Source organism: Artemia franciscana, chromosome 18, assembly GCF_032884065.1.
Source record: "Artemia franciscana chromosome 18, ASM3288406v1, whole genome shotgun sequence".
Lineage (NCBI taxonomy): Eukaryota > Metazoa > Arthropoda > Branchiopoda > Anostraca > Artemiidae > Artemia > Artemia franciscana.
Window position 1 is genome coordinate 12,053,462 of NC_088880.1, and position 18,140 is coordinate 12,071,601.

General features: G+C 33.9%; 2 protein-coding genes across 4 annotated transcripts in view; one reads left to right on the top strand and one right to left on the bottom strand.

Moving 5' to 3' along the window:
- LOC136038622 (dynactin subunit 4-like) overlaps positions 1-4,826 on the top strand; it is a 53,577-nt gene extending 48,751 nt beyond the window's left edge. Inside the window, exon 10 of the mRNA XM_065721854.1 lies at positions 4,681-4,826. The gene's annotated coding sequence lies outside the window, so the exon portion shown is untranslated. The remainder of the gene's footprint in view (positions 1-4,680) is intronic.
- A 5,603-nt stretch (positions 4,827-10,429) lies between these two features.
- LOC136038621 (uncharacterized) overlaps positions 10,430-18,140 on the bottom strand; it is a 53,412-nt gene continuing 45,701 nt past the window's right edge. For 2 of the 3 annotated variants that reach the window (XM_065721851.1, XM_065721852.1), the window contains 3 exons: positions 14,334-14,546; positions 12,572-12,790; positions 10,430-10,629 (listed from right to left, as the gene is read on the bottom strand). In XM_065721851.1, coding sequence (XP_065577923.1) covers positions 10,496-10,629; positions 12,572-12,790; positions 14,334-14,546 — 566 coding nt within the window. In that variant the 3' untranslated portion in view covers positions 10,430-10,495. The remainder of the gene's footprint in view (positions 10,630-12,571; positions 12,791-14,333; positions 14,547-18,140) is intronic. The other variant, XM_065721853.1, reaches the window with a different exon arrangement.

Genomic DNA, 18,140 nt, shown 5'->3' on the forward strand with positions numbered 1-18,140 from the left:
TGGGACTGACAAACCATCTGTGTAATCTAAGTCGAGGAAAGTCACCTTCCCATGTGGTTCCATAATCCCCCATAGCCTTTGCTATGTTCCTTAGAATAGAGTCTATCAAAAGGATTCATATAAATGGATCCTTGGATGGGATGGAATATAACTCCTGATTCAATACCAAACTAGCTATTAACATGATTCCCTACCTTAACCACAGTAATATTGTCTTCCCACATAGAACTAACAACTTTAATGTACTTATCTGCTATACTCATACAAGGAAAGCTGTTCAGAATAAATCCAAGTATACAAATATTTAGACTTTTTACTATTAATATTGAAAAAAAACTTTTTTGGTGTTTTTCACAGTCTCATTTGGAATACTATCCCGTTTTCCTAAATTTTCATTTTGTTTTCTTCCTAAAGGAGGCTGATAATACAGACACTTCTCAATCATTAAGCTAAGAGTGAAAAGTTGGTCCACACATCCTTTTCCTTCCTAAAACGGATACTGTTCTTCTCTTAAAACTTAATCTAAAGCTTATCTAAACCTACTACCATTTCTACTACTACTACTGCTACAGTTGCTCACGCTTTTCTTTATTTCTGTTATTACTACTACAGTTGCTGACGCTTTTCTTCCATCTTCAAGTCTAAAAGTATCATTATGCTAAGTAATTTACTTCCTACAGAAACCAAGCTAATGGCTCTATTATTACCATCCTCACCCTTATCACTTTTCCTCTAAAAGGTCTTAATTAAAGTTATCCTAAAACTGCTAAGCGCTTCTCCTTTTTCAAAAATCATATTCATAAGCTTTAGTAATCTACCTCTAACTTTATAACCGTTATATTTTAAAAATAAACTTGTTTACCACACTAGCAAACTGGGGCCTTATTATTTTTTAATTCTTTTGCACAGTCTGTAACCCTTCTACGTAAAATAAGTCTGCCTAACTTCCAAATCGTATCAAACTTTCTCATTCTTTTATATGCCATTTTCTATAACTTTATCATGATTTAACACTTTCTCAAAATATTCTACCCATCTTTCTTTAGTAGTGTCATTATCACTAATTGAGGCTCTATTTCTATTGTTAGCATAGACAAGTTTTGATTTACTCCTCTCTCTCAATTTCATAGCATGCCAGTACAGTACTTTACTGTTATGTCATCTGGATGCATGTTCCAGATATTCGACTATCCATGACTTCCACTTTACACCTCCTTAGTTTGTACTTTGATCCTTTTTCTACTTTCCTTACATTCCTCTTATTCTCATATTATCTATCACTCATATGCTTCTTGTACAAACCCTTTCTGTTTTCTACAAAGTTTAAAGCATTTTTACGAATATTCCTAGCCGCTTTTCCAACTTTCCTCCCTAAGACACCACATTATTCTTTATAATCTCTTTTCCTAAAATCTTTCCATCCATCTTCTATATTATCAGTTTTAAAGCTTTCCAGTTTCATATTCTACTGTTCTCAGAAAGTTACTCTAAATTCTCATCTTGGAATCTCCCAACAATATAACTTTCCAGTAGATAGTTACCCTTCCCAAATTTCAGCTTTAGATTAACTCTAAACTCGACTAGATACTGATCTTTACTTTTAACATTAATAAGAGCAATTCTGATCCACCCAGTTTTTGGTTTACAATAACATAATGGATAAGTTTGTCGTCTTATGGTCGTATTACATAAAAAAAAAACTAGTTTTTTTAACTGAAAGTAAGGAGCGACATTAAAACTTAAAACGAACAGAAATTACTCCGTATATGAAATGGGTTGTCCCCTCCGCAATCCCTCGCTCTTTACGCTAAAGCTTTTAATTGTATTAAAAAGCAGAATTGTGGCAAAGAGTCAAACTTTAGCGTAAAGAGCGAGGGATTGCGGAGGGGACAACCCATTTCATATACGGAGTAATTTCTGTTCGTTTTAAGTTTTAATGTCGCTCCTTACTTTCAGTTAAAAAAAAACTAGTTTTTTTATGTAATTTCTGAACGTTTTTGAATTAATGCATGTTTGATTTTGGCTCTCCACACATAAATTATTAAAATGAAATTTGCATATTAATTCCTTTTTTGGCTAAATGGCTTTCTCTTAGTTTTGATCAGACGATTTTGAGAAATAAGGGATGGGAAAGGAGGCCTAGTTGCCATGCAATTTTTCGGTTACATAAAAAGGCAACTATAAATTTTAATTTTTAACGAATTTTTCTATTAGTAAAAAATATACGTAACTTAAGAATTATCTTACGTAACAAACTTTTATATTCTTTAATTTTTATTATGTATATGAGAGGGTTTGTACCCTCGTTAATACCTCGTTCTTTACACTAAATCGCAAGTTTTGTCCCAATTCTTTAAGAATGACCCCTGAGTCAGGAAGGCCGTAGAATGAATAGTTGAAATTACTAAAAATACTATAGCATAAAGAGCGAGGTATTTATCTCCTCCTAAATACCTCGCTCTTTATGCTAAAGTATTTTTAGAACCCCTCACATGCGTAATAATCTCTGTTCGTTTTAAGTTTCAATGCTACTCTTTACTTTCAATTGAAAAAAATTTTCCATGTTTATTTTTTCATTGTTTTTTTATAGTAATTTTAGAAAATCCTGCGCCCTTTTCATTGAATTCCTGTTCCCCCATGACACATTTCTCCATGGAAAGATCCTCCCACATATCCCCCTCCCCTCAACCCCACCCCCAAAACCAAAAAAAATCCCCTGAAACCGACTGTACACTTCCCAATAACCATTATTATATGTAAACACTGGTCGAAGTTTGTAAGTTGCAGCCCCACCCCCAGGGACTTTGGGGGAGTAAGTCATTCCCAAAGACATAGTTATTATGGTTTTTGACTATGCGGAACAAAATGGCTATCTCAAAATTTTGATTTTTTTGGTCACTTAAAAAGGGCACTAGAACTTTTCATTTCCGTTAGAATGAGCCCTCTTGTGACATTCTAGGACCACTTGGTCGATACGATGACACCTGGGGAAAAGAAAAAAAAACAAAAAAAAAAACAAACAAATAAACACGCACCCGTGATTTGTCTTCTGGCAAAAAATACAAAATTCCACATTTTTGTAGATAGGAGCTTGAAACTTCTACAGTAGGGTTCTCTGATACGCTGAATCTGATGGTGTCATTTTCGTTAAGATCCTACGACTTTTAGGGGGTGTTTCCCCCTATTTTCCTAAATAAGGCAAATTTTCTCAGGCTCGTAATTTTTGATGGGTAAGACTAAACTTGATGAAACTTATATATTTAAAATCAGCATTAAAATGCGATTCTTTTGATGTAGCTATTGATATCAAAATTCAATTTTTTAGAGTTTTGGTTACTATTGAGCCGGATCGCTCCTTACTACAGTTCGTTACCACGAACTGTTTGATAAGCGCTGTAGTAACTTATGAGTGATTTTTTGACCAAGTATTACAAATAAATTGCTATACTTGCAAAATTGCAACAGTCTGTTACCACTGCTATTTTCCTATCCTACGCCAAATTTACCTAGACTAGGATACTATCTATCTTTGCCTACAAACCAGGTAGTAATAAAGACCATCGTTCGTCTCGACTAAGTTGTAGCCATGAAAATGGTTTTGTCTATTAGTTTTGGTCTGAAAAGTTTTAGTATGATTTTTTTTTCTTCTTTCCTTTTTCCTTTATTCCTTATTGTTTTTAACATCAAATTTTGGTTTTCACTGTTTGATATAAATTTCCCTTCATCTTATTTTTATTGTTTCTATATGGACTGTGTTGTGAATACGCTAAAAGCTCCATGTATGCATCTTTAAAAACTGTGTTATATGTGATTCTGTGTGTGCTGGTACTTTGCCATTTCAAAGGATAATTGTTTCTGTCAGTTTTTTTTTCAGAATTTTTCTTTTGATTAATTTATAACACAATAATGGCATACAATCCACGTCTGTCCTTGATTTTTTTGCTCAGATAGAATTTGTATTTCAAGTGGCATTACTACATTTCTTGATGCAAAAAAATCATTTCTCAGTTTCCGTGATGATTGTCAGACAACTGAATTTTCCACTGGCCTTTTTGATCATTTCATAATTAATTTACATTATTACCAATTATTAATTTTTTATTTGTCAAGTGTTTCTCAAGTTTGAATGCGCGTGTGAAAAGGTAAAGAATATTTGACTAGAGGGGCCCTAAGTCATTTCTTATTTTCGGTCGATGTCAAAGAACTTGATTTCATTTAGACTTTGTCAATCAAGTTTTTTTTTGAACATCTGGATTATAGAAAAAGCTGGATTTATAGGCGTAATTTTGAAAAAAAAACGAACTTTTCTAAAAATATTCTTGGCAACTTTCTCTTCACCTCTCCTAAAAAAGAAAAAATGGCTGAACGGGATTGGTAACCCTGCTGGCACATCTAGAGCCCTTCCCTTGAGACACACCCTTCATTTACATAAGGATTGTTTAGAAGTAGTAGTTCTCAATGTAATACTAGAATGTTCCTTTCCTAATATTTTCGTCAGTTCGACAATAATAATTATACATTTTGAGAAGAGCAGAAAATTTGAAGTATATATTCAACATTTATTATAAAATTACAATTTCTTCTGGTTTCTTCCCTCATAAATTCTTCCCACCTTCCCCCTCTGACGTTAACTAAAATACTTCCACCGTGCTTATTTTTGTGATTTGTTTTATCTTTCAGGTAAACCGCTGCTATTTCTGGATAACTCCCGCAATTCTTTGCTTTGCTCCAGTGCTTTTTCATTGACTGCATCATATGAGTCTATTTTATTTGCCCAAATTTTGTCTTTTTCCTTTTTTCAATATACGCTAGTGAATTTTGGTGGACGACTCTCGTTTTTCTTATTGAATATTTTACTAATTTCGTCTCAGATGACTTAGAATTAAAGTACACAAAGTTGATATTCTCAACTTAATGGTATTCCAGCATGGCTAAAACTCGATGTTTTTCAGCTTTGGATCTTGATCGAAGTTCAAATTTAGCTGGAATATTTTGATCAGTCACTAAAATATCTGACTTGAAAATATCGAGATTGTTTTCAAGTGTAAAGTTACACATTAACCGAAAGGTCTTGGAAAACAGGTGTAGAGTACGGGAACTTTGCCCTGAAGGGGCTCAAATCCTCGAGGGTCTTAGGGTCCTGTTGATTAAATACAGTTTTATTTTGGCTTCAGGGCAAGGTTATATTCAGAGGGGCTTACAAAGCCCTCTAGTGGCACAGTGAGTTTGGCATTAGCATGGTAATACTGGGCTCAAAGATCGAATGTTGGTACGGCAACACACTACAGGGCTGTTCAATTTAGTTCAAATTTAGCTGGAATATTTTGATCAGTCGCTAAAATATCTGGCTTGAAAATATCGAGACTCTTTTCAAGTGTGAAGTTACGAATTAACCGAGAGGTCGTGGTAAACAGGTGTAGAGTACGAGAACTTGGTCCTAAAAAGGGATAAAGATCCTCCAGAGCCATTGCTGGCGCATAGGGCGTCGAATTGACGTTTCAGTTGCTGGGTGTTCTTTACAGGGACAAGTAGCAAGCTTGTCACCCAACCTTGCTGCGGCGGGGATCGAACCCTGGGCTCCATATTCCCAAGGAAGAACATCAATCCACTGTGCTACAACAAAACTTGCCCTAAAGGGGCTCAAATCCCAAGAGTCATGGGTTCTTATTTTTAAACACAGTTTTATTTTGGCTTCAGCGCAAGGCTGTATTCAAGGGGGGCTTACAAAGCCCTGTAGTGTTTGACCTTAGCATGATAATACGGGACCCAGAGATCGAACGTTGGTATAGCAACATGCTGCAGGGCTGACGCAGGGATCTTAGTTGTCATGGTGATTGTTTTTTTTTTCTTCTTTAACGTCACATTTTTATCAAAGAGGGAAAATTAAAATGGAACGAAAAGCTGTCAACACTGTTTTGGTCCCAAATATTCGCCGCTAATACCATGTCTTGGTATCTTCTCTAGATTCATGTGAATTCCATCTTTCTAGTTTTAAAAAAAATATCCCTCAGATCTTGACTCTGATTGGTCAGTCACAGGTTTTTGTGCGTGAAAGTTGAACAGTGTTCAGTTCAATAAGCTATGAAGGGTACACATAATTGGCACTGTAATTTTGCATATTATTGGTCTTATCGACAGGAGTGACTATAATTTGCCCTGGGCATCAATATTTTATTTTAACTTGGTGACAAATAATGTATCTTAGTTTTATCACTAGACAATTAACGTGGGTAATCTATTAGCTGATCTAGAAGCAAGAATCATCAGTAATCAATGCCTTAGTTAATGAGTTTTTATCCATCATTCTAACGCTATTGAATATGGACACGAAGAATAAAGACCTGCATCTTTTTTTTAGAGAATAACGTATCTTATATGAAATTTTAAAAGTTTGTTTTTGAAAAATAACTTATTTCTTAAGAAATTTTAGGTGTGTATTTTTAGCAAATAATGTATCTTTAAAAAAATTTTATATGTTTATTTTTAGAGAATGATTTACTTTTTAAGAATTTTTAGACGTGTATTTGTTAGAAAATAACGTACCTTTTAAGAAGGTGTAGATGTTTATTTTTAGACAATGACGTATTTTTTAAAGAAATTTCAGATGCGTATTTTGTGAAAAATAACGTGGCAAAATTACGCAATTTTTAAATGGAAAAATGGAAATTTATGCATTAGTTTTACCAGCGTAACTTTTTGAGCACTAAAGAATTTTACCTGACAAAAAGATACAATGCCAGTCCAAAAGGGTAACTGCGAACGTCAGGGTTCTTATAATGTAATTTTTTAGCCCTCTTAAAAAATAGATGAATACATTAATACTAGATTATTTGTCATAGTTTAATGGTTTGAATGATTTTTTTGGTATTTTAAACATGTTAACGAATATTTACTATCTTACTGACTTACTGGCGTTACTAAGGTAACTCTCATGAGACTTTTAATTTAAGGGTCTAAAGAAACGCCAATGTTTTTGCTTCAATAGTTGTAATATTATGTAATTGTATAGTAACTTGCCTCTGGTTAATGTGTTAAGCGAGTAACACAGTAAAATTGAGTTATACGCATTCAGATAAAGTACCTGTGGATAGAGTAGACAGTGGTGTGGCCAGGGAGCAGGACTGCCCCGCATTTGGAAGTGTCTGATGAATTCCTGGAAGTTCCTCTTTCCTCTTCAGGGGTGATGTTTTTTTGCTAATTGGAGCAAATTGTAAAGAAGAAAAAGCGAGGATATTTCCAGGATGTAAAAAAAAGAAGGATGCAGATATCCGATATATTGAGACCTTCACTCAATAGAAGGATCAGTAAGCGGATACATCAAGACCTCCAATCGACCGTCCTCACTGCGCAAGAGTAAACTGAGAGTTTAAAATGCACACATAAAAGTCCTGAGGATAAAAAGAAAATCTTGAAAAAAACAAAACACTAAATGTAAAATAAACCACTGTGAAGCAACAATGAAAGGGTAGCTAATTAAAAGTATTAAATACTGAATGGCTTTTCAAACTTGGGAAGTTATTTTGTGCAAGGCTTTAAAGTCAATCGCTTACCAGGTATATTATTACCAGAGATTGCGAAATAGCTGCTTGTGAATAAGAATAATATAAAGGATCGGAATTTGTAAGTTCCGATCCTATAGTAATTCCAATAAATTGGGCTTAGGTAGTTTTCATCGGTATTTTATTAAGGGCGACATTCGGTATGCGTTCCATAATTCTGACTCCTTCCGTGAAAGCTCGCATGAGACCTTTAATGGGGACAAACAATAATGGAAGTGCTTTAAAATAAAACGAACTATTAAGGGTGACCATAATTGTGTTGAGCCAAGGTGAGATCAAAAGTTCCATGCCATTGCTGTAGCTTCATGACTTTGTTAATTATGTTCCGATAATCTCTTTCTTAGTCGTTGGTGGATCCCCCCAGTCTATAAATATCCGGAAGAACATAGAATTTTGAACACACCATTACCCAAAGTGGAGTTTTTTACTTCCCGTAGTTGAGAGAGCTTTTGGAAAAGCTTTCTCTGATTTTATGGAGCCCAATCCTCTCCAAGCTCAAGAAAGCAGAAAATTATAGGGACAGATTCCTGGTCTATGACATACAAAAGAAAAATGCCATGTCCTCTAATAAAACTAATTTTTGAATTAATAAAAATATGTCGAATAGCAAGTAAATAATTAAAATAAAACCCCAAAGGAGACTGTTTGATGAGGCTTGGGTTCGACTCGTCAACACTGCAATATTCTTGTCAGGTTGGTATTTATCATCGCCATCTATTAATTTTAACATTTTAATTATGCGAAATACATTTTCATTAAGTATGCGAAAATTGTCCCGAGCCGAGGCAGATTTTCACGAAAGGCTTTATTCAGACTTTATTCTACATATTGCGATCATTCTATATTGTTTCTTTCCGGTTTGCGCCCGTTTTTTAATAATCAAGATTTGCAAGGTATAAGAGTTCTTATACCGAATTCTTATAACGAATATATTTCGTTATTGCAAATATTTATTGTATCTGCCGCGTTCTTATAGAAATCAGAAGATTATTAGAAAGTTTTGTGCCACTGATATTATTTTTGTTTATAAGAAACTCTATGCTAGATTAGGTGCTGAGGCCTGTCAACGCTTGGGTCCTTACCACCCTTTGATTAGACTGTATTGATTGTATTGTTTGTGTTATTTTGTTTTTCTTTCCTTAACGTTTTTTACTCTGCTTAAATTGTCAAAACAAGCGGGTAACAAATCAATTATTATTATTATTAATTAATTTTATTTGGAAAAACGATGCAAAACGAAGAATTGCCTATAACTGTCAAAAACCTGTATTAAGGAATATCGTAAATAGACAGTCAAAAATCTTTTAAATTTACTGAATATAATCTTGAATATAACAATGCTGAACCCTTGAAACCTGATTCTTGCCAAATTTTTAAATAATTAGTGTTTTATTTATTTTCTTTGTACCTCTTTCGGTTCATTCGTTTTACATAAAAAAAAGACATGAAAAGATAATAGACAAAATTAAAACTGCACAAAGAAGAACACGGACGTTTAGAGAGCGAAAAAGTAAGTGAAATAAAAATTAATGAATCTGCACAATTAATAGATCGTATTGGTGAATTATAAAAAAGGTCAGCAAATTTTCAGAAAAACAAGAGCATCTTTGGGAATCTAAAGTACATTCGAGTTTTCCTTATGTAGCTTATCTGTTTAACGCTATTGCTTTCGGACGCATTCTGAAAAAGATATCAGCCCTCTTCCGGTGTTCTAGGACCACGGCTCGATACAATGCTCCTGGGAAAAGAAGCCACATCTTAGGTTACTGAATTCCCCTGTGTTCTGGTACCCAAAATGCAAAAGAATTTCATATAAAAATTTTACTCTAAAGAAACTAATCAAATTTCTTTAAAGTTAAAAAATCCCTTCTGAGAATTCCCAGATGGCAAGAATCTAGACCCCCCCCCCCTCTCGACAAAGTTCCTCAAAAGACAAAGATCTACAAAGACGTAAAAAAGACACTAGCTTCAACTTCCACAAAGTTTGTTAATTCAGCTCGCTATATCTCTTACGCCTTTTAGGAATTTTCAACCAAAGTTAATTTATAAGAGTTATTTGGCTTTCTGATAATACATTCCGAGCATAATATTGAAATATAGACATACAAATCAAGATGCGTCAAGGACTTATTTCATGGATGGTGATTATTTCACACTTTCCTGAAAATACTGAGTGAACTTTGATTAATTTGCATAATTAGTGACACTTGCCCTTACGACTGCAAGGGTGAAGTCCAAATATATAATATTATGAAACCCAAAACGCTCTTTTTTAACAGTTACTGCATACAGTGGATGTAGGATATTCCACCGGAGAAGGAAGATTGAAGTCCAAGTTGCTTTTTAGTAAAGATTTGTAGGGGTCACTCTCTTCTTAGTAAAACTTCATTTGTTCATAGTGGTGTTAAAATAATAGACTAAAGTGGTAAATAATACAAAGGTTGGACCCTATTCTCACTAAATTTTGTTTACGACTGGTCACTATTAATTTTTTGCGTTATATATGAAAAAAAAAAAACTACTAAAATAAAATAGCGAAAATAAGAGCGAAGAAGCAACTGAAGTAAGAATCCAAAAATCTATAAACTAGTAGATGGCACTACTGAATAAGGAAATCGTCATTTTTTTTGAAAAAAAAAAAAAAAATCACATGGAATCCAGTAGTGCGTTTCAAAATTATTTTTCCAGTGTTCCAGTCTTTTCTTCACAGACATGACGGGACATTCGTGAGGACGAAGAGTAGTATTTTGGAATTTGCTCTAAGTCAAAAGCACACATGCATTATGACTCACTCAGAAACTCACAATGACACGTTTATTACGTTCTGCTGGATGATGTTCCTCTTAATAAATATAATTCACTAATGCGGATTAATTAACAAATAGTTTATTCTTATGGTAAAATATACAGTATAAGAAAATAGAAAAGAAAATGGGCTAATTAATCCAGGATCTACAGACTGGGAACCCGTCAGGAATAGGTGGCATGTCTGAATCTTCACCAACTTTAAATACCAATCCCATTCCGTTTTCAGCGTGATAAAGAAGATGACAGTGCATTAGCCAATAGCCTAGTAAAAAGAAAGAAATAGTAAACAGCAACGTTTCTTGCACGGCTTGATTCACGAACATTAAACCACATTTTGTTATTTTCATGTTTTTGAGATCTATATAAAGTTATTGACACCATTACATATTTGTATCATTTCAAAAAAGTAGTCTTCTTGGTTTATCGTAGTTCAATTGCAATATGTGGTGTCCGAAAACTACTTGGACAATATTTGACGAGACAAATTGTACTAGCAAATGACCGTTGTTCGGAAGCTTTTCCGTATAACTGCATTGGTGCAATTAACCCCAGACAAAATCAGTACCAACATGGATTATTTAGGGTTTAATCTTGCTTTTTCATCACTTTTTTGAACAATTTTGTTGTAGTTGCAACGTATTTTAGGTTTTATGACATATGGTAAGAGCAAGATTGCTTCCTCGTCAAAGAGAACCAGATCGGATAGTTTTAAATAAAAAATTCGTCTTTTCATCCCATTAATTAAAAATAGAAGTGCTTTAACAAGCAAAAATGGTGATTATGATGACAGAACTAATTTAAACCAATTTCAAGGGCGGTGCTCAACTGGAATAGAGTCAATTGTCATAAACGGCATACAGTGAGGATAGGGTTTTGTTTGTATATGTAGGAGTATTGTCGAATTTTAAAAAGAAAATGTTTTGCAAACTTTATTCCTTTTTGTTTATCATGACGTTATTGTGATTGAGTTATCTAAGGACAAAACGTCTAGCTTGTAAATACAAAAGTTACTGACACGATATTGTTTGAAACAGCAGAAAACATGCTTTCAGAAATAAATCTATAACCCAAACTTAGATTCGCACAGGCACTGGTGGAACCAGGGGTTACCCCGCCACCAAGATTTTTCTGATGTCTTCTCCTGTTTTTTCTGTTTTTCGTTCTTTTTAAATAAACTTGTGAATTTGGTCAATTAATGGTGCCCTTGTCTCATTCCCCCCTCCCACCAGAATTCGCTTAGATCCACCTCTGTGCACAGGACTTTTAAACTCCTTCCTCTACTCATTTGCTTCCTGTAAGGCTCAATCCCGAAAAAAAACAAAAAACAACAACAACAAACAATCACCTTTCCACTCCTATTCTGTGAAAAATATGAAATTCAGCAATTTAGTAGATAGCAATTTAGCAAATCTCTGCTCGAGGTTTCGCAGACACATTGAATTTGGCGATGTATATTTGATCAATATCGAACATCTTATTTTAGATGTTTTCACATTTTTTCTAAGATTATGGAAATTGTCGTATTATAATCAGGGTTGCCGCTACTGCTGCAACCTAGTAAAGATAACTTTTAAAAGGAAACTTCAAACTTAATAAATTGCGCATATTTAGTAGCAGAATAAGAGTAAGCTATGTGACATATCAATTTTAATCTCATTTTTTTTTTAGTTATGATTACTGTTGACAAGCGTTGCTTGTTATTTAAAATTAATTACTTCAAACGAAGTATGATTTTCCAAAGGTAGTATCGTTTAAATAGCACAACAAATTTTAAAGTACATAAAAAAAGAAGAAATTTTTCAATCCAAGAACAGTACAATATAAATTCAGTTTGAATTTACTACTTATTTGAATAATGTTATTTTCTTCAATTTTCTTGCCACAATGATATATTTTCTCCTTAGATTAAACAGTGAGCACTTAGTGCTATTCATCATCACATAAATAAGGGGCCAATCTTAATCGATTGAAAATTCCAAAAATAGTTCATTCTTTGGCAATTGGTTCAAAAATAAATAAAAAGCTGTACATTGACCTTTCTAGTGAGTTCGAACATTAAGTTCCGGTCACGCAACTGTCTGTGAGCAAGAGTATACCTCCAAATTAAAAACTTGAGAAGATAAAGTATGCTGACGTTAATGCATGTAACTGCACTCTGGCAAAGATCAGAAAAAAACGAGGCTTTTATCGAAGCAGCTAATTACCTGAATTATCGGCGTAAAAACGAGCAATAACGTATCCCCCTGCTGGCACTGAAATCGTGTCTTTGATTGGTGCACCGCTTAATTTTCTCTGTATTAATCCCTGAGCGTCAAGAGCCATAACCTCCTCCAATGTTGTGCTTGTATTTAGTCTCTCCATTGCAACCACACGAAAAGAATATCCATGTAAATGAAAAGGGTGGCTTGATTCAAACATCTGGGCTAATATAAAGAAAAAATATAGTTATTTTTGCTGTCGGATAGGCCTACTGATAGGATAGTAAACAAATTTTTTTTTAGTAAGCAAACTAAAAGGATAAAACGAAAAAAGTTAGAGCTCGGGAAGAATATACAAGAAATGATTTATACAGTGAGTAAAAGTAAATAGCTTTGTCTTTTGAAGGAGAAATATGTTATTTTCATTTTTAGATATTATTTTATTTCAAAGTATGACAGTAAATGTGATTTTTAGTTGTACTCTTTTAACCGTGCTTTTTGAAGTTCAGGTTTATTTATTTTTACTGTTTGTATTTACTTTTTGTGCAGCGATGCCCCATGAAACTTCTGTGTTAAATAAGTTTATCAATTAATATTCTAGCCCCCTATTCTAATTAGTTCGCCAAAAGTAATGTTTATGATCTTACTAGTATAGAAGGAAACCCCAAAAGGAGAAAAATCAAAACATCTGACATTTTGGAGTTCGAGCTACTCTCAAATACTACAAAAGACTCACATTTTTCGTGCAACAAAGTAATTCCAATCTTTCCCCCTTCTCTCTCTCTGTGTATCTCTCAGTAGAGACAGTCTACTGCAAAGTCTTGCAAAGTTCATTTTCGATCACTACTTTTAATTTTCTCAAGGAAAGGGGTCATTTCAATTAATATGATGACCTCAGCCTCTTCTATTTCTCAGTTATAATAGATTCATAGCTTATCGCTTAGACTTGGTGAATTTTGCATGTTCCTCACGGTAAAGTAAACTAGCCTTTCTTAAGTTCCAGTTTGAGGTATAGTCAGTGGTGATTGTTCCTGGACTAGGCTATTGGTAGGGCTCCAAACTGCTTAACTTGTTCAAAACATTGGGTTGTATTTTTTTCACCTTGACTAAAAGACCCGGGACACGACTCTCCAGCCATCTGTCGCAGGAAGTCACTCGCTGTAGCAAGTGAATATATGCATGAACTTGAATGAGGTGCTTCTTTTAAACCTCAGTTTTTAAGTAGAGTTAAAATTTTATTCAACCGTAAGGAAGAGGTTTCGTATACTGGTCTTGAGTTCAATTTAGACCATTTTCTCAAATACCAAGGATCTGTTTTTAAATAAAATAATGAGTAACAAAGAAGTTCAAACAGAAGCGTTATGCAAAATCCGCTTAAATAAATAAATAAATATAATATTTCAAATAACGTCAGGATCATGTATTTGAATATGCCATGGGAGAGGGCGATATAAGTTCTAGAAATACGCATATTCGTGCAGGAAGTCAAAAAGTCCGATTGAAAATTTAAAAATAAGGGTTAATTACTGCTTTCGACAAAGCTTATTTTAATGCCCCACAAGCCCAAACGCTAAGAAATACAGTCTCAATTAGAACAAGAGAAAATCCCCATCTTGCAATTTTCTCAAAAGCTTGAAAAATACAGATGACAGGTGAAAACCAACATGTAACTGATATTTTTTTCAATAGATACATAAGTTTTATTACTTAATAAAAACTATGATTTTTTAATGAAAAATAAAATAATAAGCTGTGTAAAATTCCATACCTTCATCAATGAAAATTAGTTCAACCAGTGATCCAATAGGAATCGTATGAGCATATACACATTCACAAAATTCTTCAGTGCAGTTGTTCACTGTGTTTTCGTTGCAAAATATGCTGGGGTCTACTTCATTTGGCTGAGACAAGGGTGGGACTGGTGGCATTTTGAGAGTAATATGGTTAATTTGTGGGGTAAACATCTTGAACTTCCCTGGAACTAGAAGTAAGACATATGCAAAGTATGGTAGAGGACAAGGCCTTATCCAGGGGGTTTGCCCCAACCCCACTGAATTTTTTTTCCAACTCGTAAAAACGTAAATCAATGTTTATAAATTTTTTAATGTCTTTTTCATAAGCACCCTCCCCCAGAAAAAATCCTGGATAAACCCTTGTCCTCATGAATAAAAGGGTCTCAAGTTTAGCGCGCGAACCACTCAGCTAGGATGACTCTAGTCGTCCCAAAATGGTACTATATACAACCCTGCTTAACTACTAAATTCAAACTGAATCAACTACTGAATTTGATTAGCATCTTAATATACTTCTCTTAAGTAGATTAATCACTTTAATTTACATTATCTTATATGTGTCGCATGTCGGGCGCTTTGAAAACTTGATCGTGTTCAGTGTTTCCATCCGTCATCAAGACGCAATTGTACTACAAAAGTAAATAATTGGAAACTGAGACTTTATCGAGGGCAGAGGTGCCATTTGGACCAAATCTTGGGGTGGGCATGAACTCCATCTGCCCCCCTCGACTCACTTCGTGTCGCGTAAGAAAAAATGCGGGTTTTGGCAAAAAACTGGATCAGGTGACGTCAAAACTGAAAAAACTAAAAAAAGGCAAAAACTACAAAAAAAACTATACACCGGGATACAAATGACGACCGGGACACAGGGAATATAAATGACGACCGGGACACAGGGACACAACTACAACGGGGACACCGGGGGAAACAGGGGGATATAAATGACGACCGGGACAAAAAAACTAAAAAGAAAAAAAAACTAAAAACTAATAAAAAAACTAAAAAATCTAAAAATCTAAATAAGCTAAAAAAGAAAAAAAAAGGAAAAAAATAAAGGAGAAAAACAAAACTAAAAAACGAATGTATATACAGACCGGGACACCGGGATACAAATGACGACCGGGACACAGGGAATATAAATGACGACCGGGACACAGGGACACAACTACAACGGGGACACCGGGGGAAACAGGGGGATGTAAATGACGACCGGGACACCGGGACAGGGAATGGTCGATTAGCAATCACCATCAACAAAGCTCAAGGGCAATCATTAGAATCATGAGGTATAGATCTGAATACAGATTGTTTTCCCATGGACCATTATATGTTGCATGTTCAAGAGTCGGTAAACCTGACAATCTATTTATATGCAAAGACAATGGGACAGCAAAGAATGTTGTATATTCGCAAGTTTTACATAGTTAAAACCATATATATATATATATATATATATATATATATATATATATATATATATATATATATATATATATATATATATATATATATATATATATATATATATATCTATCTATATTCACAGGTGGGACATAGGGACACAACTACAATGGCGCGTAACTATTATGGCGCGTAACGACTTACGCGCGCGGGGGGGCTTGGGGGGGCGCGAAGCGCCCCCACCAACTAGGTGTTGGGGTGGCGCGAAGCGCCACCCCAACAGCTAGTATATATATAAAAATAAGTTGTTATATATATATAAAAGAAAACAAAATAGAAAAAGAAAAAAAAAACTAAAAAAAGCTAAAAAACTAAAAAAGAAAAAACTAAAAAAAACTGGGAATTGCACAAATATTTCAATATATTTTGACAATAGATTAAAGTAATTCGAAAACCTTAAAACAGATACCCCAAATTTTGAGGTTTAATATAAATTGTTGGAGCTTTAGCATGCTTGGCACGTAAAGATTTTTCCAAGTGTCAATGTTAGAATGAACATTGACAAATTGAAGAAAACAAATCAATAAAAAGAAGAAACTAAAAAAGAAAAAAAAAACTAAAGAAGAAACTTAATCTATATATATAAAAATAAGTTGTATATATGCATGTTTGTTTGTGGGTTTGCATTTGACGTCATTATAAGTATATAAGGCTTTGTATATGACGTCATTATAAGATGACACTAGAGACCGGGACACAAATGACGACCGGGACACAGGGAATATAAATGACGACCGGGACACTCAAAGAGAAATTACAGACCGGGACACAAATGACGATCGGGACACCGGGAATATAAATGACGACCGGGACACTCAAAGAGAGATTACAGACTGGGATACCGGGACACAGGGAATATAAATGACGACCAGGACACAACTACAACGGGGACGCCGGGGGCACAGGGGGATATATAAATGACGACGGGGACACAGGGAATGTTCGATTAGCAATCACCATCAACAAAGCTCAAGGGCAATCGTTAGAAAAATGCGGTATAGATCTGAATACGGATTGTTTTCCCATGGACAATTATTATGTTGCATGTTCAAGAGTTGGTAAACCTGACAATCTATTTATATGGACAGACAACGGGACATCAAAGAATGTTGTATATTTGCATGTTTTACGTAGTTAAATTATATATATATATATATATATATATATATATATATATATATATATATATATATATATATATATATATATATATATACTAGCTGTTGGGGTGGCGCTTCGCGCCACCCCAACACCTAGTTGGTGGGGGCGCTTCGCGCCCCCCCCAAGCCCCCCCGCGCGCGTAAGTCGTTACGCGCCAAATTAGTTACGCGCCATTGTAGTTTTGTCCCTATGTCCCACCTGTGAATATAGATAGATTTATATCTATATATATAAAAATAAGTTGTCTGTCTGTCTGTGGATGTGTGGATGGATGTGTCAGGTGACGTCACCTGAAAAAACTGGATCAGGTGACGTCAAAACTGAAAAAACTAAAAAAAGGCAAAAACTACAAAAAAAACTAAAAACTAATAAAAAAAATAAAAAAGCTAAAAAACTAAAAAAACTATAAAGGTAAAAACCAATAAAAAACTAAAAAAAAAACTGAAAAAACTAAAAAAAGGCAAAAACTACAAAAAAAACTAAAAACTAATAAAAAAAGTAAAAAAGCTAAAAAACTAAAAAAACTAAAAAAAAACTAAAAAAAGGTAAAAAACTAAAAAAAATAAAAAATAAAAAAAAACTAAAAAAAAGGAAAAAACTGAAAAATAAGCTAAAATAAAGGTAAAAACCAATAAAAAACTAAAAAAAAAAAGGAAAAAACTAATAAATGACGACACTCAAAGAGAAAGCGACCAGGACAAAAGGAATGTTCGATTAGCAATCAACAAAGCACAGGGACACAGGGAGTATAAATGACGACCAGGACATAAGTAAAAAAAAAAACTATCTATATATATAAAAATAAGTTGTCTGTGGATCGTGGATCAGGTGACGTCACCTGAAAAAACTGGATCAGGTGACGTCAAAACTGAAAAAACTAAAAAAAGGCAAAAACTACAAAAAAAACTAAAAACTAATAAAAAAAATAAAAAAGCTAAAAAACTAAAAAAACTAAAAAAAGGCAAAAACTACAAAAAAAACTAAAAACTAATAAAAAAGCTAAAAAACTAAAAAAACTAAAAAAAAGGCAAAAACTGCAAAAAAAACTAAAAACTAATAAAAAAAAATAAAAAAGCTAAAAAACTAAAAAAACTAAAAAAAAGGTAAAAAACTAAAAAAACTAAAAACTAAAAACAACTAAACAAAAGGAAAAAACTGAA